The sequence below is a fragment of the Acanthochromis polyacanthus genome, chromosome 7 (assembly GCF_021347895.1).
Source record: "Acanthochromis polyacanthus isolate Apoly-LR-REF ecotype Palm Island chromosome 7, KAUST_Apoly_ChrSc, whole genome shotgun sequence".
Classification (NCBI taxonomy): Eukaryota; Metazoa; Chordata; class Actinopteri; family Pomacentridae; genus Acanthochromis; species Acanthochromis polyacanthus.
Window position 1 is genome coordinate 34585199 of NC_067119.1, and position 20456 is coordinate 34605654.

General features: G+C 42.5%; 1 protein-coding gene across 1 annotated transcript in view; it reads right to left on the reverse strand.

Moving 5' to 3' along the window:
• Window positions 1–20456, reverse strand: part of tacr1a (tachykinin receptor 1a) — a 207851-nt gene that overhangs the window by 98160 nt on the left and 89235 nt on the right. Inside the window, exon 2 of the mRNA XM_051950708.1 lies at window positions 16315–16509. Coding sequence (XP_051806668.1) covers window positions 16315–16509 — 195 coding nt within the window. The remainder of the gene's footprint in view (window positions 1–16314; window positions 16510–20456) is intronic.

Here is a 20456-nt window from a genome sequence, read left to right on the forward strand (position 1 = left end):
GAGGCCGTTTTGCTGAAGAGAGGGGCTCTTTATTAACTAACTGCACTGTTATCAGCAACATGCCATTGCTCACTACCTGCCCCGGTCGCCGTCTTAGTCGTCTCTCCTCTACATCTCTCATACACCTTCTACCTGCTCGCCCCGCTCGTTCACCCGCAGCGCGGCTTGTTCACCCGCAGCGCGGCTTGTTCACCCGCAGCGCGGCTTGTTCACCCGCAGCGCGGCTTGTTCACCCGCAGCGCGGCTCGTGCACCCGCAGCGCGGCTCAGCCATACGCACACACTCACTCACTAAGCTGTCTGAGCTACACTTGACAATCAGACACATCTCACAACACTATTCAATAAATAAACAACCTCAGATGGATTTTAATGCCCCGGGGATTACAAATATTTTCTTCCTTGGAATTCGGCACCCCCGTTTTTGAGACAATAAATGATGTTATTGCTCGCTCCCGACAAAAGCATCAGTTTTTTTAAAATATTTTGGATTTCTATTAATTAGATAATCAACAAATTGACATAATTTCCTGGTGGGTGTGTTTATGCAGCCTATTAAATACTTTTTTCCCCATGAAATAAAGTACAATCTATACATCATGGTCCGGTGTTCATTGTTTGCTTTGTTCACTGACATAGTGCAATAAAGTTTTGTCTGACGTTGATTTATGATTCAAGACAAGCAGAGGACACACTGTTGTGTGCCCCTTTAATGTCCAAAAGGCCAATTAAGATCAAAATCTCACAGATTCTTTGACCAATTTGGACCAACCTGCACATGCTTGATATTGGGTCCTAAACCAATATTGGTGTACGTTTTCAGACCACCCGGACCCATGTTTTCATTTTGAGAGGTCCGCAGCAAGCAGTCACGTGACCTGTCGTCAGGCCAATAGAAAATAATAGGGAGAAAAAACGTAAACATTTTACAATTTTCAGACCTTTATTGTGAGACTGTTACGTTTTGTTCCGTGGACAAACGTAGGTATTTCACATTTGGCCATGAGACTGGGTTGGCTCTGCTCATTCCGTTCAGCCAAACAAATTAAGAAACCTTTGTAACTTCTATTCTCTGTCTTTCCTTGCCAGACTACCACCTGCTCATGTACATCTGTTCTGGACCACAGGAACCGATCAGTTTTCCAGGATTCACCACTTCCATCGAGTTACCCAGGACTATCACTCGGCTCGCTAACCTCTCCCATCAGCCACAAGCTCCAGCCTCAGCCTTCCCTCCCTCACAGATGTTCCCTGCAGCCTTCTCCTGGGTTTTCAGCTTTGTTCCTATTCCGAGCATGTTCAGACAAGCACCTACTTTGTATAGCCTGCATTCTTCTGTTGACTAACTGTAAATAAGCTTACGCCAGTTTCGCTACTAACCTGCCCAAAATGGAATCTCAACGAAAACAGTTAAAATGAAATTTAGATGTCCTTTTTTTGGTATTACTTTTTTTAAATTGATGATTCTCATAATTGAGGGAACATTTTTTTTCACCAACGTAACATTTTAAATAATTATTATGAATGGAACGTGTGTCCCACAACATGTTAGCATAACCTTTTTAGCTGGTAGAAGAATAAGAAAACAGTGAATGACATGAAAGCTATGTCCTGTCTTCTATTCATATTTTCATAATATTGCCAGCATTGGTTGAATGTCTCACTCTACCTCTTGCAAATCTGTTATGCATATTACCCCCCAGTAACAGTATTTGATCCTAGTATGGCATATTTGAACCCAAACAATGATATTATTCTAAACCAACCCATGAAGTTTTTGTGACTAAACCTAAACAAACAGTGAGTGAAACAAATCTCAGGTATAATTTTGGTCCCACATGGAACATGAATCCCAGTCTGTTGGCCTGTTGCAGACTCCAAGTCCAACTTCCGTTTGCTATTTGACTTTGGGGCTCTCTCAAAGTGAAAGTATTTCATACTTTATTATAGCTCCTGCAACCTTTCAGGATGTAATTATGTATAAGTGTGAATGTACTTTGATTGTACATTGTCCTTGTGAGACAGGACTTAGAATATTGCTTTATTGTTGGGAAATTATGATTTCTATTAGAGTAAAAGTAATCATCTGATTAAGGGATTTTGAAATGACTGTAGGTGAAGACTTAAAACTGTTATTCACACACCTCACAGCTGCTTCTTAATACAGTTTCGTGTTTTTCACCTTTTCAGATACATTTTCTTTTCAGTGTTGGGGGTTGCTGTGTGAGCATTACAATGGCTGCAAACAAGCTTTAAAAGGAAGTCTGTGTCTTGTGAAATTTGAGACACTGAAAACATTCTTTTGGCCTCATATGCTCATTGTCTATGGCAGCGATTCTTGACACAAACAGTCCATAAGTGTACAGAGATGCTGTTGCTGCCTACAAGCAAACACCATCAGCTACAATCCATGAAATCAGAACACACTTTGCTGCTGCTGCTGCTGCTGCTTGGATGTTGCAGCATACTAGGTATTACTGATTTAGTATTTTGGCAGCTGTAATGTATCAATATTGTGGTTGCGTAGGATAAACTTGCTGCAAGGAGCTGTCAGGGCTGACCTGCAATCAGTTTTACCTTTGAAAATTTGACATTTTTCCAATCACAACTTGGCAAAAGCAAAGAGATGAAATAAATCAACGTAGGAACATGATTACTTAGCTGTGCAGCATTTTCACGTTTGTTTCAGACATGTATGCACGACAACTGGTTGTATTACACTGTATACCTATTCACAGATTTTTTTTTCTGTCAGTACCTGTAAACTTACAACTACATCTAATAAAAAGTGGTCCACTGATACCTTCAACTGTCTCCGTGTATCCATCAGTTGAGTCTGTCCTTTGCACTTGACAGAGGTCTGACCACAGTCCCCCATGTATGCACAGCTAACATGGTGCACAGCCTTGCTGCTGGTTTAAGTTCCACGGACTAACATTTAACAAAAAAATGTGCCAAGAAATGTAACTGAGATGAGGTAAATGCACAAGGTTTGTTTTCAATTTGTTTTTTGTTTCCTCTATTCCTCTTTTGTTTTCCTCTATAAGGTACTTTGAAAACCGTGAGACTGTGAGACCATACAGTTGAGGATTGCTCTGGGATGTGGATCCAATGGGACTCAACACAAATACAACAGGAGCAGGTGGTTTTAACTGTGCAGTGGGGCAACTGCAGGTCTCAAAATTTAGCGCCTCAATAAAAACAAGAGATCAACTATCCATCCATCCATTCTCTATACACCGCATTGTCCTCACTAGGGTCTGGGGGGGTACTGGAGCCTATCCCAGCTGACTCGGGCGAAGGCAGGGGACACCCTGGACATGTCGCCAGTCTGTCACAGGGCTACATATACAGACGAACAATCACACTCACACCTACGGGCAATTTCAGAATAATCATTTAACCTCAGCATATTTTTGGACTGTGGGAGGAAGCCGGAGTACCCGGAGAAAACCCACGCATGCACAGGGAGAACATGCAAACTCCATGCAGAAAGATCGCAGGCCCAGGCCGGGATTTGAACCGGGGATGTTCTTGCTGCAAGGCGAAAGTGCTAACCACTACCCCACTATGCAGTCCAGAGATCAACTAATTAAGCTGAAAAGATTAAAGTGAATTTTTACCATTCAACAGCAGAGCAAGGAAAGTCTGACATTCCACTTGCTACTGACGAGGATGAAAAACAATTGAACTTTGGTACGAAAAAATGTGCAAAAGAACTGATATGCAACTGACACAAATCTGCCACCTCTGAATTTACAACCTACTCTGTTCAAAAAAAGCTCACCTTCAAAGATAAAGCACTTCTTCGTGCACAAGTCAAACAAGACACTATAGAGAAATGTATGAAATTTTTGCTTAATGCTCTAGAATAACTAATTCTTATTAATATAATTGTAACTTTACAACTTTATTACAGTTATCTCTTTATTAATACTAAACTGTAAAACAGGATACTAGTTTTAAGTTCTTCTGTTCAGACAAATAACGATTAGATAGATGTTGATTACATTGCTTAACAGTTTTGGTGAGCACTCTTACCTTCCTCAGAAGCGTCTCACTGACAGCCTGTGACGTGTCAGCCGGCAGATTTTTGACAGCCGGCATTTACGTCACACCCAGTAGAGTCGCTAGATCCACCGGACCAACCACGCCTACACCGTAATGGCATGTTGCGGTGAGCCGACCACCCCACCAGGCATGCCGCATCCCCCACCATCCTTTTTCTTCTGGAGTATGGTGTCCCAGGTGTGGGAGGGCATGAAGCCTCCCTCATCCCTGTTCATGGCCCTGTGCGCACGCTTCCTGATCTCCATTGCCTCCTTTATCCAGCATTTCAGCTTGTTTTCTTCTGTTCCAATGATTTTTGCCCCGTCCCAGTCCATAACGTGATTATTTCTTTTGCAGTGGTCTGATATGGCAGATTTGAGATTTTCCTGTAGTGCTTTTTCTTTCTGTGAGTTGTGTTAATGTTTCCTTTTTGCATTCCCTCTGGTGTTCTTTATTCCTTGTGAACTTCTGTGGAAGGCGAGAGTGCTCGCCGAAACTGATAGCAAGGTAATCAACATCTTTCTAATCTTAATTTGTCTGAACAAAAGAACTCAAAACTAGTGTACTAACAAGAAGACAAAATGAATCTTTGTACGTGTAAAACAGTATGTTTTCCCGAACAGATGGGAGAAGACGCAAAATCAATAGAACTATATACTGAGCTGGTGTGTGAGGTCTGCGGGGGCAGGTGGGAGTGGGATTAAGGAAATAGTCCCAGACAGACTCTGATGTAGAGTTTTCACTGGAAGGTAGAAGGAACCACATTTTCTTAAAAAAATAAATAAATAAATAAAAAAAGCTTGTCTCATCTGACCATCCTGTGTCAAATAGCCACAACAGAGTTGCATTTTAATGGTGACTTTCATTTAAGTTTTTTTTAAGTTAAAGTTTAAGTTAAAATAAAAGAGGTTTAATGTAGTAAAGGCACAGATATGAACTTGTAAATTCATGTGAAGGTACCTGAAATTAATACACAATTATAATACGTGTACATAGTTGTACAGTTAATTAGTCTGAGTAAATTATGAGTGTAACCATGATATGGTATTGTCATTGTCACTCGTGACGATCAGCATTGGTCTGTCTGTCTGTCTGTTCACAACATTACTCAAAGACAGAGTAATGGATTTTGATTAAATTTTCAGGGAAGGTCAGAAATGACACGAGGACCAAGTGACTAGATTTTGGCAGTGATGCGGCTTATAATCTGGATCCAGATTCGTTAAAGATTTCTGTATCATTGCAAGACAGCAGCATGGCGTCACTATAACCATGACAACAAGTAAACACTACGAACACTACAAGTGAATGCCATAAATTTTTTTTAAAGACTTCAGCTGTTGGTAATTATACAAGGAATGAGCAGCCTTGGGGGAGTACTGTGCTCTCTGAGTGCTTTCTTGTTTACATTATAGTTAAATATATCATGGAAATGTGACAAATCAAATTACTTTTTATATACCAAACACATAATTAAACACAAGTAATGTCTAGCAATGTCTAATAATTCTAATGTTGATACTTTCATTACGATTTTTTCATACAATTATATCGATCTTTCCTGGGAAGTCCTTTAAAATTCTTAAATAGCAAGACCTGGAAAGTTTCATGGCTGAATTTAACATTGGTATGTTTAGTCTGGGACAACAGTTTATATTCTTCTCATATGGTTTGTATAAAGAATCTTAGCAAAGCAACTAATAACTATACCTGCAAACATTTACCTATGTATAATGACTATTTCTGTCACACAGATATATATCTGATATATGTAGAGAAACCTGGCATGGAAATGTATAGACAAGTGAAAAACCCAACGTCAATTGTCCATTTTTCCTTTAATTTGTCACTTGTCTATACATTTCCAGGTCAATTTTGCTGCACCTCCTGCATACTAGAACAGCTTTAATGTGCCTTGGCACTGATGCTCCAAGACTGTGGATCCCTACTAGAGAGTTAACACCATTCTGCTAAAACATCTTACCTCATGTGGTGTTTTGATGATGGCAGTGGAGAGAACTTTCTAATACATCGATCGAAGTGAACAGATATCTGGTGACTGTGAAGCATATGATTCGCCTTATTTTGTCAAGCCATTCAGTGTTTCCTCTTGCCCTATAGATGGGAGCAAGGTCATCCTGGAAGAGAGCACTCCCATAGAGAGGATAGAAATGTTTCATCATAGGATAAAGGTGATCACCTAAAACAGTTTTTTATTGGTTTTCAGTGACCCTTCCCTGTCATGGGACAACTGGACCTAAACCATGCCAGCATAATAAGGACACAGGATCTCCTCGTTGAAGGAGTCAAAGCTTAAGGCTTTTCCCTTTCATTTGTCACCTGTCCTTTCAAGTACATCAACATTTCACCAAAGTGCGGTTTGCTCTTGTTTATTGATGGCCTTAGTTAACCTTCAACATATCCCAGGACTAGGTTACAGTTTACTGGCATCCTTCACTTTGGGGAACCTCCAGTTTTAGGTGTATCGTTTTCAAAGTTCTCCCTCTCACAGTGAGCCAATGTATCTGAGCTTAAGTATTAGACCGTTAAAAAGTGAAGGACTCCCTGTCAAAGTCTTTTACCCTTGAGAGCCCCAGTAGACCCTTAGCTACCTCTGATGAATGATGCTTTAGGGAATAGAAGCTGTACTGTGTCAGCCTGCTGTCATACAAGCAGACTCAATTCAGTCTCATTCAGCTGAGGCCACTAATTCAGAAATTACACATAGTAACATATTGTTTTAATTTCGGGGGCTGTTGCCTCTTCTCGTTTCAAAATGTCTTTATTTCTGGACTGCTGGTGTGTGTGTTGGGGGGGGGGGTAATTATAGGGGTTGTGGGGACCTAATGTCCTCACAACCATAGGAAAACCAAAAGAAATGTCATTTGTGGGGACCTCATTTGGGTCCCCATGAGGGGAAACGGTGTTTTCTTGGCCATGTTGTTGTTACTGAAAAAAGTAAAAGTGCAAAAACGTTTCTTTAGGGTTAGGCATTGTTTTGGTCTGGGTTAAGGTTAGGGTTAGGGGTTAGATATGAATGGGAGTCAATGGTAGTTCCCCACAAGGATAGGAATACACAGTGTGTGTGTGTGTGTGTGTGTGTGTGTGTGTGTGTGTGTGTGTGTGTGTGTGTGTGTGTGTGTGTGTGTGTGTGTGTGTGTGTGTGTGTGTAAGTGTAAATGTGCAAATATAAATGTGATTGCAAACATGCCAAGTAAATATTTAATGCCTAGCAGCAAATTGATAAGCACACCCTCAGATCAGCATCAAATAAAAGAGTAAGTTGTGTGAAGGAAATGCATATTTAAACATCTGCGTGTATGTATGTCACGCCCCCTCTCGCTCCGGTGCTCTGGCTCGTCAAGCGAATGACGAGCAGCTGTGCTTCCAGCACAGCCGGCGCAAATGAACAATCAGCGCAGCATAAAGCCCAGCTCTCTCCACTCCTCGGTGCTGGATCATTGCACTCTACACTCTGCACGCAGCACACCGCTCTCTGGATTTACGAATTACCTTGCCTGCTCGTCACCCCTGCTCAATGCTGCACCCCGTCATACGCACATCGCTGTCTGGACTCAGTTCTCTCTGAATTACCTTGCCGGCTCCGTCTTCCCTCTTCACCCTGGAATCCCTCGCCCACTTTGCACCCCTCCTCCGTCTACTCCCAGTCTGCCTGCTTCTCAGTCCTCACCACGTTTCCGCCACCGACTCCCTCAGCTCTGCTCCCCACTTCGTCTCCCGATTTCCCCCCGGACACTACGTGAGTTTCCTCTTTCTCTTTAGTTTAGTTTTCATCATGGTCCCAGGCCGCCGCCCTTGGTTAACTTAGTTTTGCCCCTGTCTCGTTTATTTTCCTGTGCCTCCCACTTGGAGTGTTTTCTGTTTTTTATACCCATTAAACTCATAATTATTCACCCGCCTGTCTGTTTCGCCTGCTGCTTGGGTTCACACCTGTTCGTGACAATGTACCAGTATGCATAATTAATGAGTGGCTGTTGGAAGGAAAGGCAGCTGTTCTTTTGACTTTGCCTGCCAGCAGACATAAAAGAATACTGGTGGTAAGAGGACGTGTCGCTTCACACCACTTTCTGTCACTAATCATAGGCTCATGTCGTGCAAAGCCCTATTTAGTGGGAAGAGATCACAGAGGACAAGGTGTGTGCAGTCTGGTCTGTGTGAGTGTGTGCTACCACTCAGAGTGTGTGTAACTGTGTTTCTTTCGTCAGTATTTTCTCAAGGGTCAAAAGATGGAGGAGATTTATTTAAATTAGCACGTTTTGCAAATTCTGACTGCTTTAATGGAATCATTTGGTGTATCCTCATCATTAGAACTGGTATCATGGGGAATTTTAGAGAAATGGTTAAAGATTATGGTGGAGAGTTAAAGATTAGGGGTCATAGTCAACCAGTGAAAACCTCACTGAACCAGCCGCCATGCATATAGCAAGGCTTGTGTCAAGTAGGATGCAGATGTTGAGGTCTCAGAGAGGGCTCAGGCTCATTATGGCCCTAAGGTAACAAAGGTTTTGAAGCAGACAAATAAAGATCTTAAGAAGAAACATTATAAGTTAACCATATGATTATGCTTGCTGAAATATATATACGTTTTTGAAGTGTTGATTTGATTAAAGTAATGATTCAGATGATTTATTAAGTTCAGATTGAGAGGAATGATTTAAGGATTGATTCTGTGTAGAGTAATCCTTGTTTAGGCCCTGTGTGTGCGTACAGGCCTCATAGGCTTTGTGTGTCCAGGCCTTAAGAAAGCAGAAGTGCAGAAAACAACAATCACCATGACTCGGCAGCCACAATGACATTGCAGCCTCCTCAGAAAAAAGGGAAGTTTGGGAAAAACCCAAGAGGGCTGGCTGAAATGTGTGTGTGTTAAACAGAATGTGGACACTGTGTATTTGCTGTAACAACATGACTTCTGTATTACTGCTGTATGTGATGACAAGTTGATTGCATAAGTTAGACGGTGTCAGAGGGCGTACCTAGCCAGTTCTGTGTGTCTGGAGAGAGTATAAGAATGGGAGAGCAGAGACATTATATGGGAGTCGTTCGCCGGAGCCGCCAGAAGAGCTGCAAAGGGAACTTGGCCGGAGTTCTGAAGAATCTTCACCTTCCTCTTTTGCCCGAGAGACGGGAAGACGACGCGGGACTTAGGCTCCAGAGATCGCTGAGGACATCGTTGGAAGCAAAGTCTTTTTCTGACTTTGTTCAACAAGCGAAGACCACACTCTGCCAAACGGAGAGTCCTAAGAGGTTCTGAAGTTATCCAGAAGAAACCAATAGAGGGAAGATCCGACTACACCCGAAGAGGCAAAGGAGGCAACAGCACTGGGCTGTTCCCCTCCCCGGGGCTGAGAGGCCCAGTGACCCACTACAGCCTGAACAGACGAGGGTTTTTCCATCACCACCATACCACAGAGAAGACAGCTGGGACGTAAGCACTAACGTTCCAGCCGATTCCAGAGATAACTGCCAGACCACGATTGGCTTACAGGACTCCTCCGCTCCCCCCTGCCGAGGGATAAGACCCTTTTGTTCACAAAGAAGACATCGTACCGAGTCCTCTGGACAACTGAGTGCTTTTCCCAGACGCAAGACAAGACCGAGTGATACGGTAGTGGCCACGCTGTTCGCTCTCTCTCCTAAATTCAATAATTAGAGAAGATTGTCAGGTACGCTCAATTTAGTTACTTTAGTATCATTTTTAATTAGAAATAATTAATTGTTTTAATCATGTATTGATGCTGTGCTCTTGCTAAACTTGCTTAATAAAACGCTCTATTGCATTTAAAGAGAAGCCTAATGAAATTATTATAAACCACTGAAAATCTGCATAGTGGTAAAAAGTTAAGTTGATTGTGTGCATTCAATCCAATGGTTCTTAAAAGGTTACTTAGTCCAAAGTGAGAGTGTTTAAACATTACCCCTGAGGTTAGTTCTTTCCAAACCTCTAAAACGAACCCAGGAATAGCACCAAGTGCATGCAAGTCCTTAGAGAGAAGCTGTCCGATAACGAATGTGAATGATAGATCAATTCTACTGCTTAGAAAGGCTGCTTGGTGGGATAGCATTTATCAGATAAGAGGGGTGAGACATTCGGATGCAAGGCAGTTAGAACCTGGGCGAGTGTCTCTCGATTCCAGCTTAATTTATTCTGCTGAAACCTGTTAGGTGAAATACTAATAGGCAGATAGAATCTAACCCTTTAAACGGAGAGCTGGACCAAATTTAACCTGAGGCAAGGGTTAAAAAAAAGGCTAGACTGGCGAACACTTGGGACTCAGCAAAGGGCATGAAAGGGCTTTTCAAGCATTGTAGCATGCATCCTTTATGGGATACTGAAAGCATTTTATTTGTTCTGTTGTACTGTGACAGGGAATGTCAAAAGCTCCCAGCCCATTGGACAACAGGATGGCCTTGGATGACTCAAGGTAGTGCTCTGGGTATTAATGGACCTCTTGGGACACCACTATCCATTACCGCCTCCTCTACTGTGAAGCTGTAAACATGCACAATGTAGCCAATATGGTTGAAGCCTGATTTTTCTATCATGGTATTGCATTTGAACCAGCATTTACCAGATTTCTGACCCCCTGTTAAAACAAACCAGGCTCATCCTAAACAGCAGCTTCTAGATACCAGTGGTGAAGGAACATATTAAGCTATTTAGTGACAATGGAAACACAACAGTGCAGAGATATTCCAAGTCGTATACCTGAAAATTGCAAAGGAAAGTAAAGCAAGCGACACATCAAGACAGCTCTCATTCTTCCAAAATGGCCATGTTCTAAGTGTTATATTGAACATATGTGCCAATCAATCAACACTTTGCCACAAAAACAGCTTTGACCCACTGTGTCCAATGGATTGGACCTCTATGGATCAGATTTGTTCCAGTGCATTCTGTACATGCTTGATTGCATTGAGATGTGCGAAGTTTGAACGGTGGGTTAATGCCATTCCTGAGCAGCATTTGCTTTGTGGAGAGCCACATTGTCCTCCTGGGGGAGGCCTCTGCCATTGAGGAGTGCTGTTGCCATGGGGGGTGGTTTTGGTCTGCAACAATGTTTTGGTAGGGGGTGTCAGAGTAACATCCATATGAATACCAGAATATTACATAGCAACTCAATGATTAGTGTTGTTCACTTCACCTGTCAGAGGCTTTAATGTTGTGGTTGATCGGTGTACAGCAGGGGTCAGCAAGTAGATGTGGCTTCGGGCCAAAATGTTTGTAAACAATCGGACAGCGGGCCAACCTGCGGAGGGGTGCGTTCCGATTCCGCAAGCACGGGGGGGGGGGGATACCGCAAGCAGCGGAGCTTCTACAGCTGATCGCCGCTGCTTGGGACACGTCTCAATTCTGATCACAGATGTTTAAAAATGACTCCCGAGACACACACGTTTTGCACACACTGTTGCTCAGTGAAACCTGGCTGGTACAACCGTGTCCGACCAGTAGCGCAAACGCGGAAATGCCCGGCAGCAGCCGACCACGCGAGTTTCGTGTTGCGGTGATGGACTGGCTTGGCTCCGTGCCAAATCAAATTTTCAAAATCATCTGGCGGGCTAGATATCATTCCTGATGGGCCAGTTTTGGCCCGCGGGCCGCCAATTCATTCTCATGTAAAATTGGAATGACCATTAATCAGATACTCTAGATTTTAAAAAAATACTTAAGTAAAAAGTATAACATTTGCACCTAAAGTTTAACAGAGTATATAATATGAGTTGAATACAATGAAAATACAAGATTTAGAGAACAGAATAGAACTTAAAGCTGCTGTCTGGAGTTTGAATCGCAGCGTCTCCCAAAACACTGGTGGTCCCACCCTCCCTCCCTCTGATTTCGCCCCTTTATTTGTGCACGCGCGGAGTACATGAGAGGAGTGCCCGGAGTGCTGCAGCATCTTGCCTGTTCTGCTGTTTTCCACTCTTCTACATTTAGTACATTTAGTAAATAATAAAGGAATTACGTTAGAATGCTGTAATTGAGTCTAACTTGTCCTAATACCAAAATAACATGAATCTGCTAGGACGAACGTGTTAAGTTTCAATATGTGATTACACTCGTGTATCCCTCTCGATGACGTTGTTTATCAAACTTAGTGCATTTACGCGTGTATATGTGTTACATTGTTTATTTATTTCTATCTAGAGTTCAGAATTGCATGACTCCTCTGACGAAGAGTATGTCCCAGACGCCCCAACATCTTCCTCCAGAGGTCGGGCATCTAAACGAAGCCGTCAGGCGGGCTATGGAGGCCGTGGTCGGGGAGCGACGCGAGCACCCCGAGCCAAAAAATGTCCTGCAGTCTCTTGGCCTGACAAGCCGCGGGATTGGTAACTTTTCTGGAAGTTGCTGAGCCCTGATGCTCTCTCCTCCACAAGCAAAACAAATGTGCGCGCGGTTGCGTAGTGCGTAGCTCGCCCACCTCTGCATGGGCTTGCTTGCTGTGCGCGTAACCGTTGATTGACAGCATGACAAAGCTGAAGCTCGAACTTGATTGGTCGGCAGCAACCGGCGCTTTTTGGAATAACATGAGGGTCTATGAGAGGAAGGCGGAGCTCAGGAATAAATTTTCATATCGCGTTATACTAACTTTATATTATAGTATCAAACTAGACTAACACATTTAAGCTTTGTTAAAAAATGATACATAAATTGAAAACAAACGGAAACTCTGGACAGCAGCTTTAAGTGTAATACTGACTAAATTCGGTAGCCTGGAAATATGCACTGCAGTTAGCTTCTGTAGCTCAGCTTGACTGTGATTTGTGAGCTGCTGATTACTTATTACAGCACTTTGCTGCATGTGTTTGTCTAAGCGGAGCTGTATCCCATGCAGCACATTTTTGTGAACCTTCCAGTCTTTCTCTATGCCACTAAGACTGCCTTCAAAAGGCCTGCCACTGTAGCCGCCCTCAAGGCCCCAGTCATCTGTCACTTTTGCCATTTTGCAAGTTGCTGTTGCAGAATTTAACACAGAGACACATGCAAATGTGAACAGAGGGCATGGGAGGGTTGCTGTGTGTCTAATGGTGACACTGAGTGTGTTAAGGGGGTGTGGTTTGTGTGGTGAGGTTGAGCAGTTGTCTGTGTAAGCATGCATTCACAAACACTGATGACTATTAATACCCTCCTATGAGATCTTGCTCACTAATCTCGCTGACTGTGAAGGGAGCAGACAGGACATCAGACAGGATGTAGACAGTGAATGCGGCAGCAGGGCAACGTCTGCAAAGAGTGACATGTGGGACCTGACCTGAGGTCATCTTTAATCAGTTCCATCATTTACAGCTTCAGCAGAACAACTACTGTGTTCTCACTCAACTCTTACATGTCACTGATTACAGTTTCATTAAAAAAGTAATAAGTGCAGCAGGCATCTCATCATGAACAATGAAATTGCTGTTGCGGTTTTCATAACAAACGTATTAAACTACATTTCCATGGAGATATGTGATGGAAGCAGAAGAAGGGGAAGGCAATAGGAGGCTCACAGCAGAGCAGGGTAAACACTGTTGCTGATGAGCTCAGAGGTTGCCATCAGCAGAGCTGTGATCAATGTTGCTGTGTGTCTAAGTGCCTGCATATATGCGTCATTATGTGGGTGTTTTTCTGTGTTTGCACACACATTCACCCATTCACACACACATTCACAGGATGTAAACTGGTTTTTGGTTCTATTTTAGCAACTCAATGAAACATGATATTTGGAGGAAAGGTGACCAGTCAGCCTTGACTGAGCTGTGTGACCAACGACACACAGAGCTCACAAATCTGTTCTAGCTATTCTTTAAACCTTCTTTAACCTGCTGGGTCACAAGAAATCAAATGTCTGACAAACATCCATGGCAGTCACACAGGTCTGCATGCATATATTAGGAATTATCAAAACTGCTCAAGAGAAATATAATGCAACTGTTTAAGTAAATATTGTTTTACTTTCAGTGTCTCTCCACTCTAAAGGTGTTTTGTTCATTGTAACAGTCCAGTTCAATCCACAATAGTCTAGTACATGCATACAGAGTGTGCATCACTTGAAACCTGCAGGACACAAACAAGACTTTTAATTGAAGTAATAAACAGTTTGAATCCAAAGAAAGGAAAATGTTGTATAGTATTCATATATTCTATTTTTGTTAATGAGTGAAGTGTAAATTTAGATACAATTAAATTAGTCTTAACTCAGTATTGAGCTTTCACTGATCTCAAATACAAATTATTATTCAAAAGAGAGTATTTTTATCGTTCTTACCGCATGTGTGGAAGGTGATCTTTAAACATTTGTGGAGTGTGCATTCTCACATACCATGCCTGAAGGGTTTAGACTGGATAGACACAGCAAAACTGATGGTTTTCAGCTTTAAAAGTGCATTCTAAAACAACACTGCCTTTCTCTCTTCTTATGAACACTGAGTAAACAGCTGTCTTTTGTAAAATGAATTTTATTGAAATTGTCACTAGAAAAAACGTCCTAGGGGACTAGTGCCTCTGTTCAGTATCAGCTCCACATGGTGGCTGGTCAATTGACCCACACACTGTGAGAAGAGACTTTACAGGTTCTGGCCCAAAAGAAAGGCTCATTAAAATGTGTAATTAAAATCACACAGTGTATGCCCAGCTTTCCCTGCTTAAGAGAGACACACATACAGACACATAAATAAATATTGTGACAGTAGCTATTTGGATCACAGGATGTTCCAAACAGATCATAATGGACATGCAGATACTGAAACCATGAACTGACCCTTACGTTACCTTCACAGTACGAGCAACAAAATAACACAAGGGCCAGGTGTGGCCTGCTGCAATATCACTAAATGTTTTTGTTTATTCATGCTGGAAGAAAATCATGAGCCACCATGGCCGAGCGTTTTAATCTTGAAACCTCGGTGTACCAATGAAAGTCTAGAAAACACGGATTCAGATTACCTGGGTTTCATACATAACCAATCCTGTCAGCTTACAGGATAGAGTTTTCTGTATCATGATACTTCTTCAGAATCAGTTGAGAACGTAGGACTGAATTCCTTCAAGATAGTAACTTGCCAACTGTGTAGAATAGAGTAGTTTTACAGTATACAAGCAGAGTTGTCAGCTGATGTGCTCCAGCTACAGCAAGTGGGGAGGGGTTAGTGGATAGAGGCAGGGACTTTATAGAGCCGCTGCGCTGCGCGGCGCTGCGCTGCGCTTGCAGTGTGCTTTGACTTTCGGAGCAAGATGGAGGCACTTCGTTCCGTTGCGCTGCGCGATAGCGTTATGTGGAAATTCGGGGTTAGACTGAACTCTGAAGTTACTACAATTCAAAGGGCTGCACGCAGTCTTGACTACATAACAGGGTGACTGGACAGTCATTCATTTATGGACTTGAGATAAAACTGCAAAGTTTGGACAGCTGGCTTTTAGAGAAGTTCGAATCAATAGTGTAGATAAACACCGAGCCAAGTTCTCCACTGCAAGTACTCAACCTATTGTGCTTTGATAAACAGCTAAAGTAATCCATTCAAGTTCAGCCTTTCATACAAATTATCTTCTGCTTTGTGGTTACATACAAGATTTCCCTGAGTGCTGTCAGACTTTTTTTTCCAGCTTGCTTAGTGAGAGTGAAAGCCATGCTAGTGAGCCAACATAAATGTGAAAAGCTGAACCAAATGGGATTAATAATTCTCAGCTTTGAACAGAAGAATATTTTGGAGGAACTGAAAAAACAAGGAAAATATGACAGTGATAGTCCAAAGTAACTATATTCTGCTGAAAATACTAACTTGAAATAATATTTCTCATAAAACACTAAAAAAATAGTTTGAAAAATAAAAAAACATTTTTAATTTGCAAAAATATGTTGTTGTTTTTAGTTATTCATGTATCACAATTGTCTATTGTCCTGGTTTTTTGTGTTGATATTCGTAGCTCAGTACAGCTCTTGGAAAACTATTCTTTAATTCTTTAAAAGCATGCACTGTTTGTTCCCCATAGGAGCAGTAGTAGAATTATAAATAGAAAAGACATGGTGAACTAGGGCCTCAGTTAAATCTAATCCTTGTTTTTCGCTATCAGACTTGGTGTGTTTGCCTTTTACAGTGGAGAAAGAACAAATCCACATTGCTGTGCCTTCAATTCTTCCTCCACAAAGCACAAAAAGCTTCCATGCTTTTACTCAAACAGCATACTCTCACATTTACTGCCCACTGAAAACTAATTAACAGCGCTTGTTGACTATGTGAATAGCTGCTCCACAGAGAAACTTACATCTTTTTGAAGTCGCACACGGTGTACTCAGGCCATTCGATGTAGCATATCACTCGGTCGGGGAACTGGCTCGTGTTGGAGTAGTAATACTGAGGGAAGGCCAGCAGCAGAGCCAGAATCCAGATCACTCCCACCACCACCTTGGTCCCTGTGGACGACATGCGCTGCTGCAGAGGGTGGATGATGGCCATGTACCTGCAGAGATGCAAGATGGATTAAGATGCTGAGCAACAGGTGGAGAGAAATCTGAGCCTTAACCCTGATGTCAATACTAAGGAGGTTCCTGAAAAAATACTATTAAAAAGCATTAAATAGATATATGCAGACTAATTTTATTTTTTTTTTAGAAATTTGTGTTGATGCTAAGAGTTACATGATTGACATCTTGTTTATCCATTGCTTATTAAACCACACTCTTAGACCTGTTAGCTTAGCAGAAAATCTGGAAACAGGAGAGCAGTTAACTTCTGTACAAGAGCACCCAGTGCATCCTGCATGTACAGCCCTATCTCTTACCTTCCTACACAACTAAACTACATTATCAATTATGCTTTGAGAGATGTATGTCTAATCCCAGATTATGTTTGTGAGAAATCACAAAAACATTTCAATTTAGCACATCTTTGACTGCATAGTGTCTTGGTAGTTAGCACTGTCACCTCACAGCTAGAAGATCCTCGGTTTGCGTCCCAGCCTGTAATGAATGGATATCTTTGATATTTATTTCATTGTCAGACTGTTGCTCTTTTTCAGTCAAACAATAATATTTTAAGGAGAAGGATTTATCATCCTCCTCACCCAGAAAATAGAGGAGAAGCTTTAGACATGTAACGAAAGAGTTTCACAGTAACCCTCTGAACTCCAAGCAGTTCCTGGGTGTTTATTTTCTCCTGTCACATTTTTCCTCACTGTGGGCTCATTTTACACTGCAATATAAAGTCCTGCATCTTTACAGAAACAGAAAAAACATGAATAGAAGTAGAGAGAATTCAAGAATGTATTTTGTGCAGTATGACACAGATACAATGCCATGAATTTTTTAAATATTGATTTTGCAAAAAATTAATAAACCTTAGATCAACGAGCAACATTTTTCCAAGTGTCCACAAGTGTTACTATTACTAGAAAATGTGGTGGATGTCATACCATAGACATTTAAAATTTTAGTTTTGATATGTGTCTCTTCTCTGCTCCATGTAAATTCAGCATGAAGGTTACCTGAAACACTCAGAATTTTTGTCAACTTTTCTCATGTTTTTATTTGTGCTTTTACAGAAATTGATTCAAATGCCTTTTTCTTCTTCTTCTTCTTTTTTTAATATGAGGCATGTGAAATTTTAAATTTAGATTTCGTGAAGTCGGCCCAGCACTTTCTGAATTTATGGTGTTAAAGTAGTTGCTGTATAACGGAAAAGCAGAAGTGAGTAGGAGTGAATTGAAGGTACTATATACACACGTGGACAAAATTGTTGGTACCCCTCAGTTAAAGAAGGAAAAACCCGCAATTCTCACTGAAATCACTTGAAACTCACAAAAGTAACAATAAATAAAAATTTATTGAAAATTAAATAATCAAAAACAGCCATTACTTTTGAATTGTTGATTAACATAATTATTTAAAAAAACAAACTAATGAAACAGGCCTGGACAAAAATGATGGTACCTCTATAAAAGATTGAAAACTATTTGACCAGAGTGACATGATTAACTCAGGTGTGTCATTTAATTGACATCACAGGTGTTTCCAAACTCATAATCAGTCAGTCTGCCTATTTAAAGGGAGACAAGTAGTCACCCTGCTGTTTGGTGAAAAGGTGTGTACCACACTGAACATGGACAACAGAAAGCGAAGGAGAGAATTGTCCCAGGACATCCGAAAAAAAATTATAGACAAACATCTTGTAGACAAACTGTCTAAGATGGCGCTGTGCGAGCAGCAGCTGGTTACGGGAGCTCTCCGACCTGGACCCGCTGCAGTTTGCCTACAGGCCCAACATGGGGGTAGAAGACGCCGTCATCTACCTGCTGCAGCGAGCGCTCACTCACCTGGAGAGCGCCGGCAGCGCTGAGAGTCATGTTCTTTGACTTCTCCAGCGCCTTCAACACCATCAGGCCGGCGCTGCTGCGGGGGAAGCTGGTGGACGCGGGAGTGGATGGACATCTCGCTGCCTGGACCACTGACTACCTCACTGACCGTCCACAGTACGTGCGGCTGCGCGGCTGTGAGTCAGAGGTGGTAGTCTGCAGCACGGGGGCGCCCCAGGGCACCGTCCTCTCACCCTTCCTCTTCACCATCTACACCTCGGACTTCACCTACAACACGGACAGCTGCCATCTCCAGAAGTTCTCTGATGACTCCGCCATTGTGGGCCGTGTGTCTGAGGGGAACGAGCTGGAGTATCGGTCGGTCATCATGGACTTTGTGGACTGGTGTGAGCGCAACCATCTGTGCCTCAACACCAGTAAGACAAAGGAGATGGTGGTCGACTTCAGGAGAAGGACACTCCCACATCCACCAGTGAACATCCAGGGGCAGGACATTGAAACAGTGGACAGTTTCAAGTACCTGGGTGTTCACCTCAACAATAAACTGGACTGGTCCCACAACACCGATGCTCTGTACAAGAAGGGCCAGAGTCGCCTCCACCTTCTGAGGAGGCTGAGGTCCTTCGGAGTGTGCAGACCTCTACTAAGGACTTTCTATGACACTGTGGTAGCCTCTGCTTTCCTCTACGCTGTCGTCTGCTGGGCCCCGGGCAGCACAGAGCGGGACATGAAGAGACTGAACAAGCTGACCAAGAGGGCCAGCTCTGTCCTGGGCTGCCCACTGGACTCTGTGATGGATGTGGGTGAGAGGAGGATGTTGACCAAGCTCTCATCCATCATGGACAACAGCTCCCACCCACTGCACCGGGCTGTAGTGGAGCTGAGCAGCTCCTTTAGCACGAGACTCAGACACCCTCAGTGCAAGAAGGAGCGCTACCGCAGGTCCTTCATCCCCACTGCCATCAGACTGTATAACACTACTGTGTAGTTGTTATTATGTGCAATATTTATTATCATGTTCTTGCACTTTCGTGACTTTTGCACTCCTGTTTTTTGTTTTTGTTTCTAAGAGCCCTGTAATGTTAAATTTCTCCTTTGTGAGATTAATAAAGTCTATCTTAATCTTAATCTTAATCTTAATCTTAAAGGTAAAGGCTATAAGACCATCTCTAAACAGCTTGAAGTTCCTGTGACAACAGTGGCTCATATTATTCAGAAGTTCAAGACCCACGGGACAGTAGCCAACCTCCCTGGACGTGGCCGCAAGAGGAAAATTGATGACAAATTGAAGAGACGGATCGTTCGAATTGTATCCAAAGAGCCCAGAGCAAACTCCAAAGAAATTAAAGGTGAACTCCAAGGCCAAGGTACATCAGTCTCAGATCGTACCATTCGTCGTTGTTTGAGCCAAAGTGGACTTCATGGGAGACGACCAAGGAGGACACCACTGCTGAAAAAAACTCATAAAAAAGCCAGACTGGAATTTGCAAAAATGCATGTTGACAAGCCACAAAGCTTCTGGGAGAATGTCCTTTGGACAGATGAGACCAAACTGGAGCTTTTTGGTAAGGCACATCAACTCTATGTTCATAGACTCAAAAACCAAGCATACGAAGAAAAGAACACTGTCCCTACGGTGAAACATGGAGGAGGCTCAGTAATGTTTTGGGGCTGCTTTGCTGCATCTGGCACAGGGTGTCTTGAAAGTGTGCAAGGTACGATGAAATCTGAAGACTATCAAGGCATTCTGGAGAGAAATGTGCTGCCTAGTGTCAGAAAGCTTGGTCTCAGTCGCAGGTCATGGGTCTTCCAACAGGACAACGATCCAAAACACACAGCCAAAAACACCCAAGAATGACTGAGAGAAAAGCGTTGGACTATTCTAAAGTGGCCTTCTATGAGCCCAGATCTGAATCCCATTGAACATATGTGGAAGGAGCTGAAACATGCCATTTGGAGAAGACACCCATCAAACCTGAGACAACTGGAGCTGTTTGCTCATGAGGAGTGGGCCAAAATACCTGTTGACAGCTGCAGAACGCTCATTGACAAATACAGAAATTGTTTAATTGCAGTGATTGCCTCAAAAGGTTGTG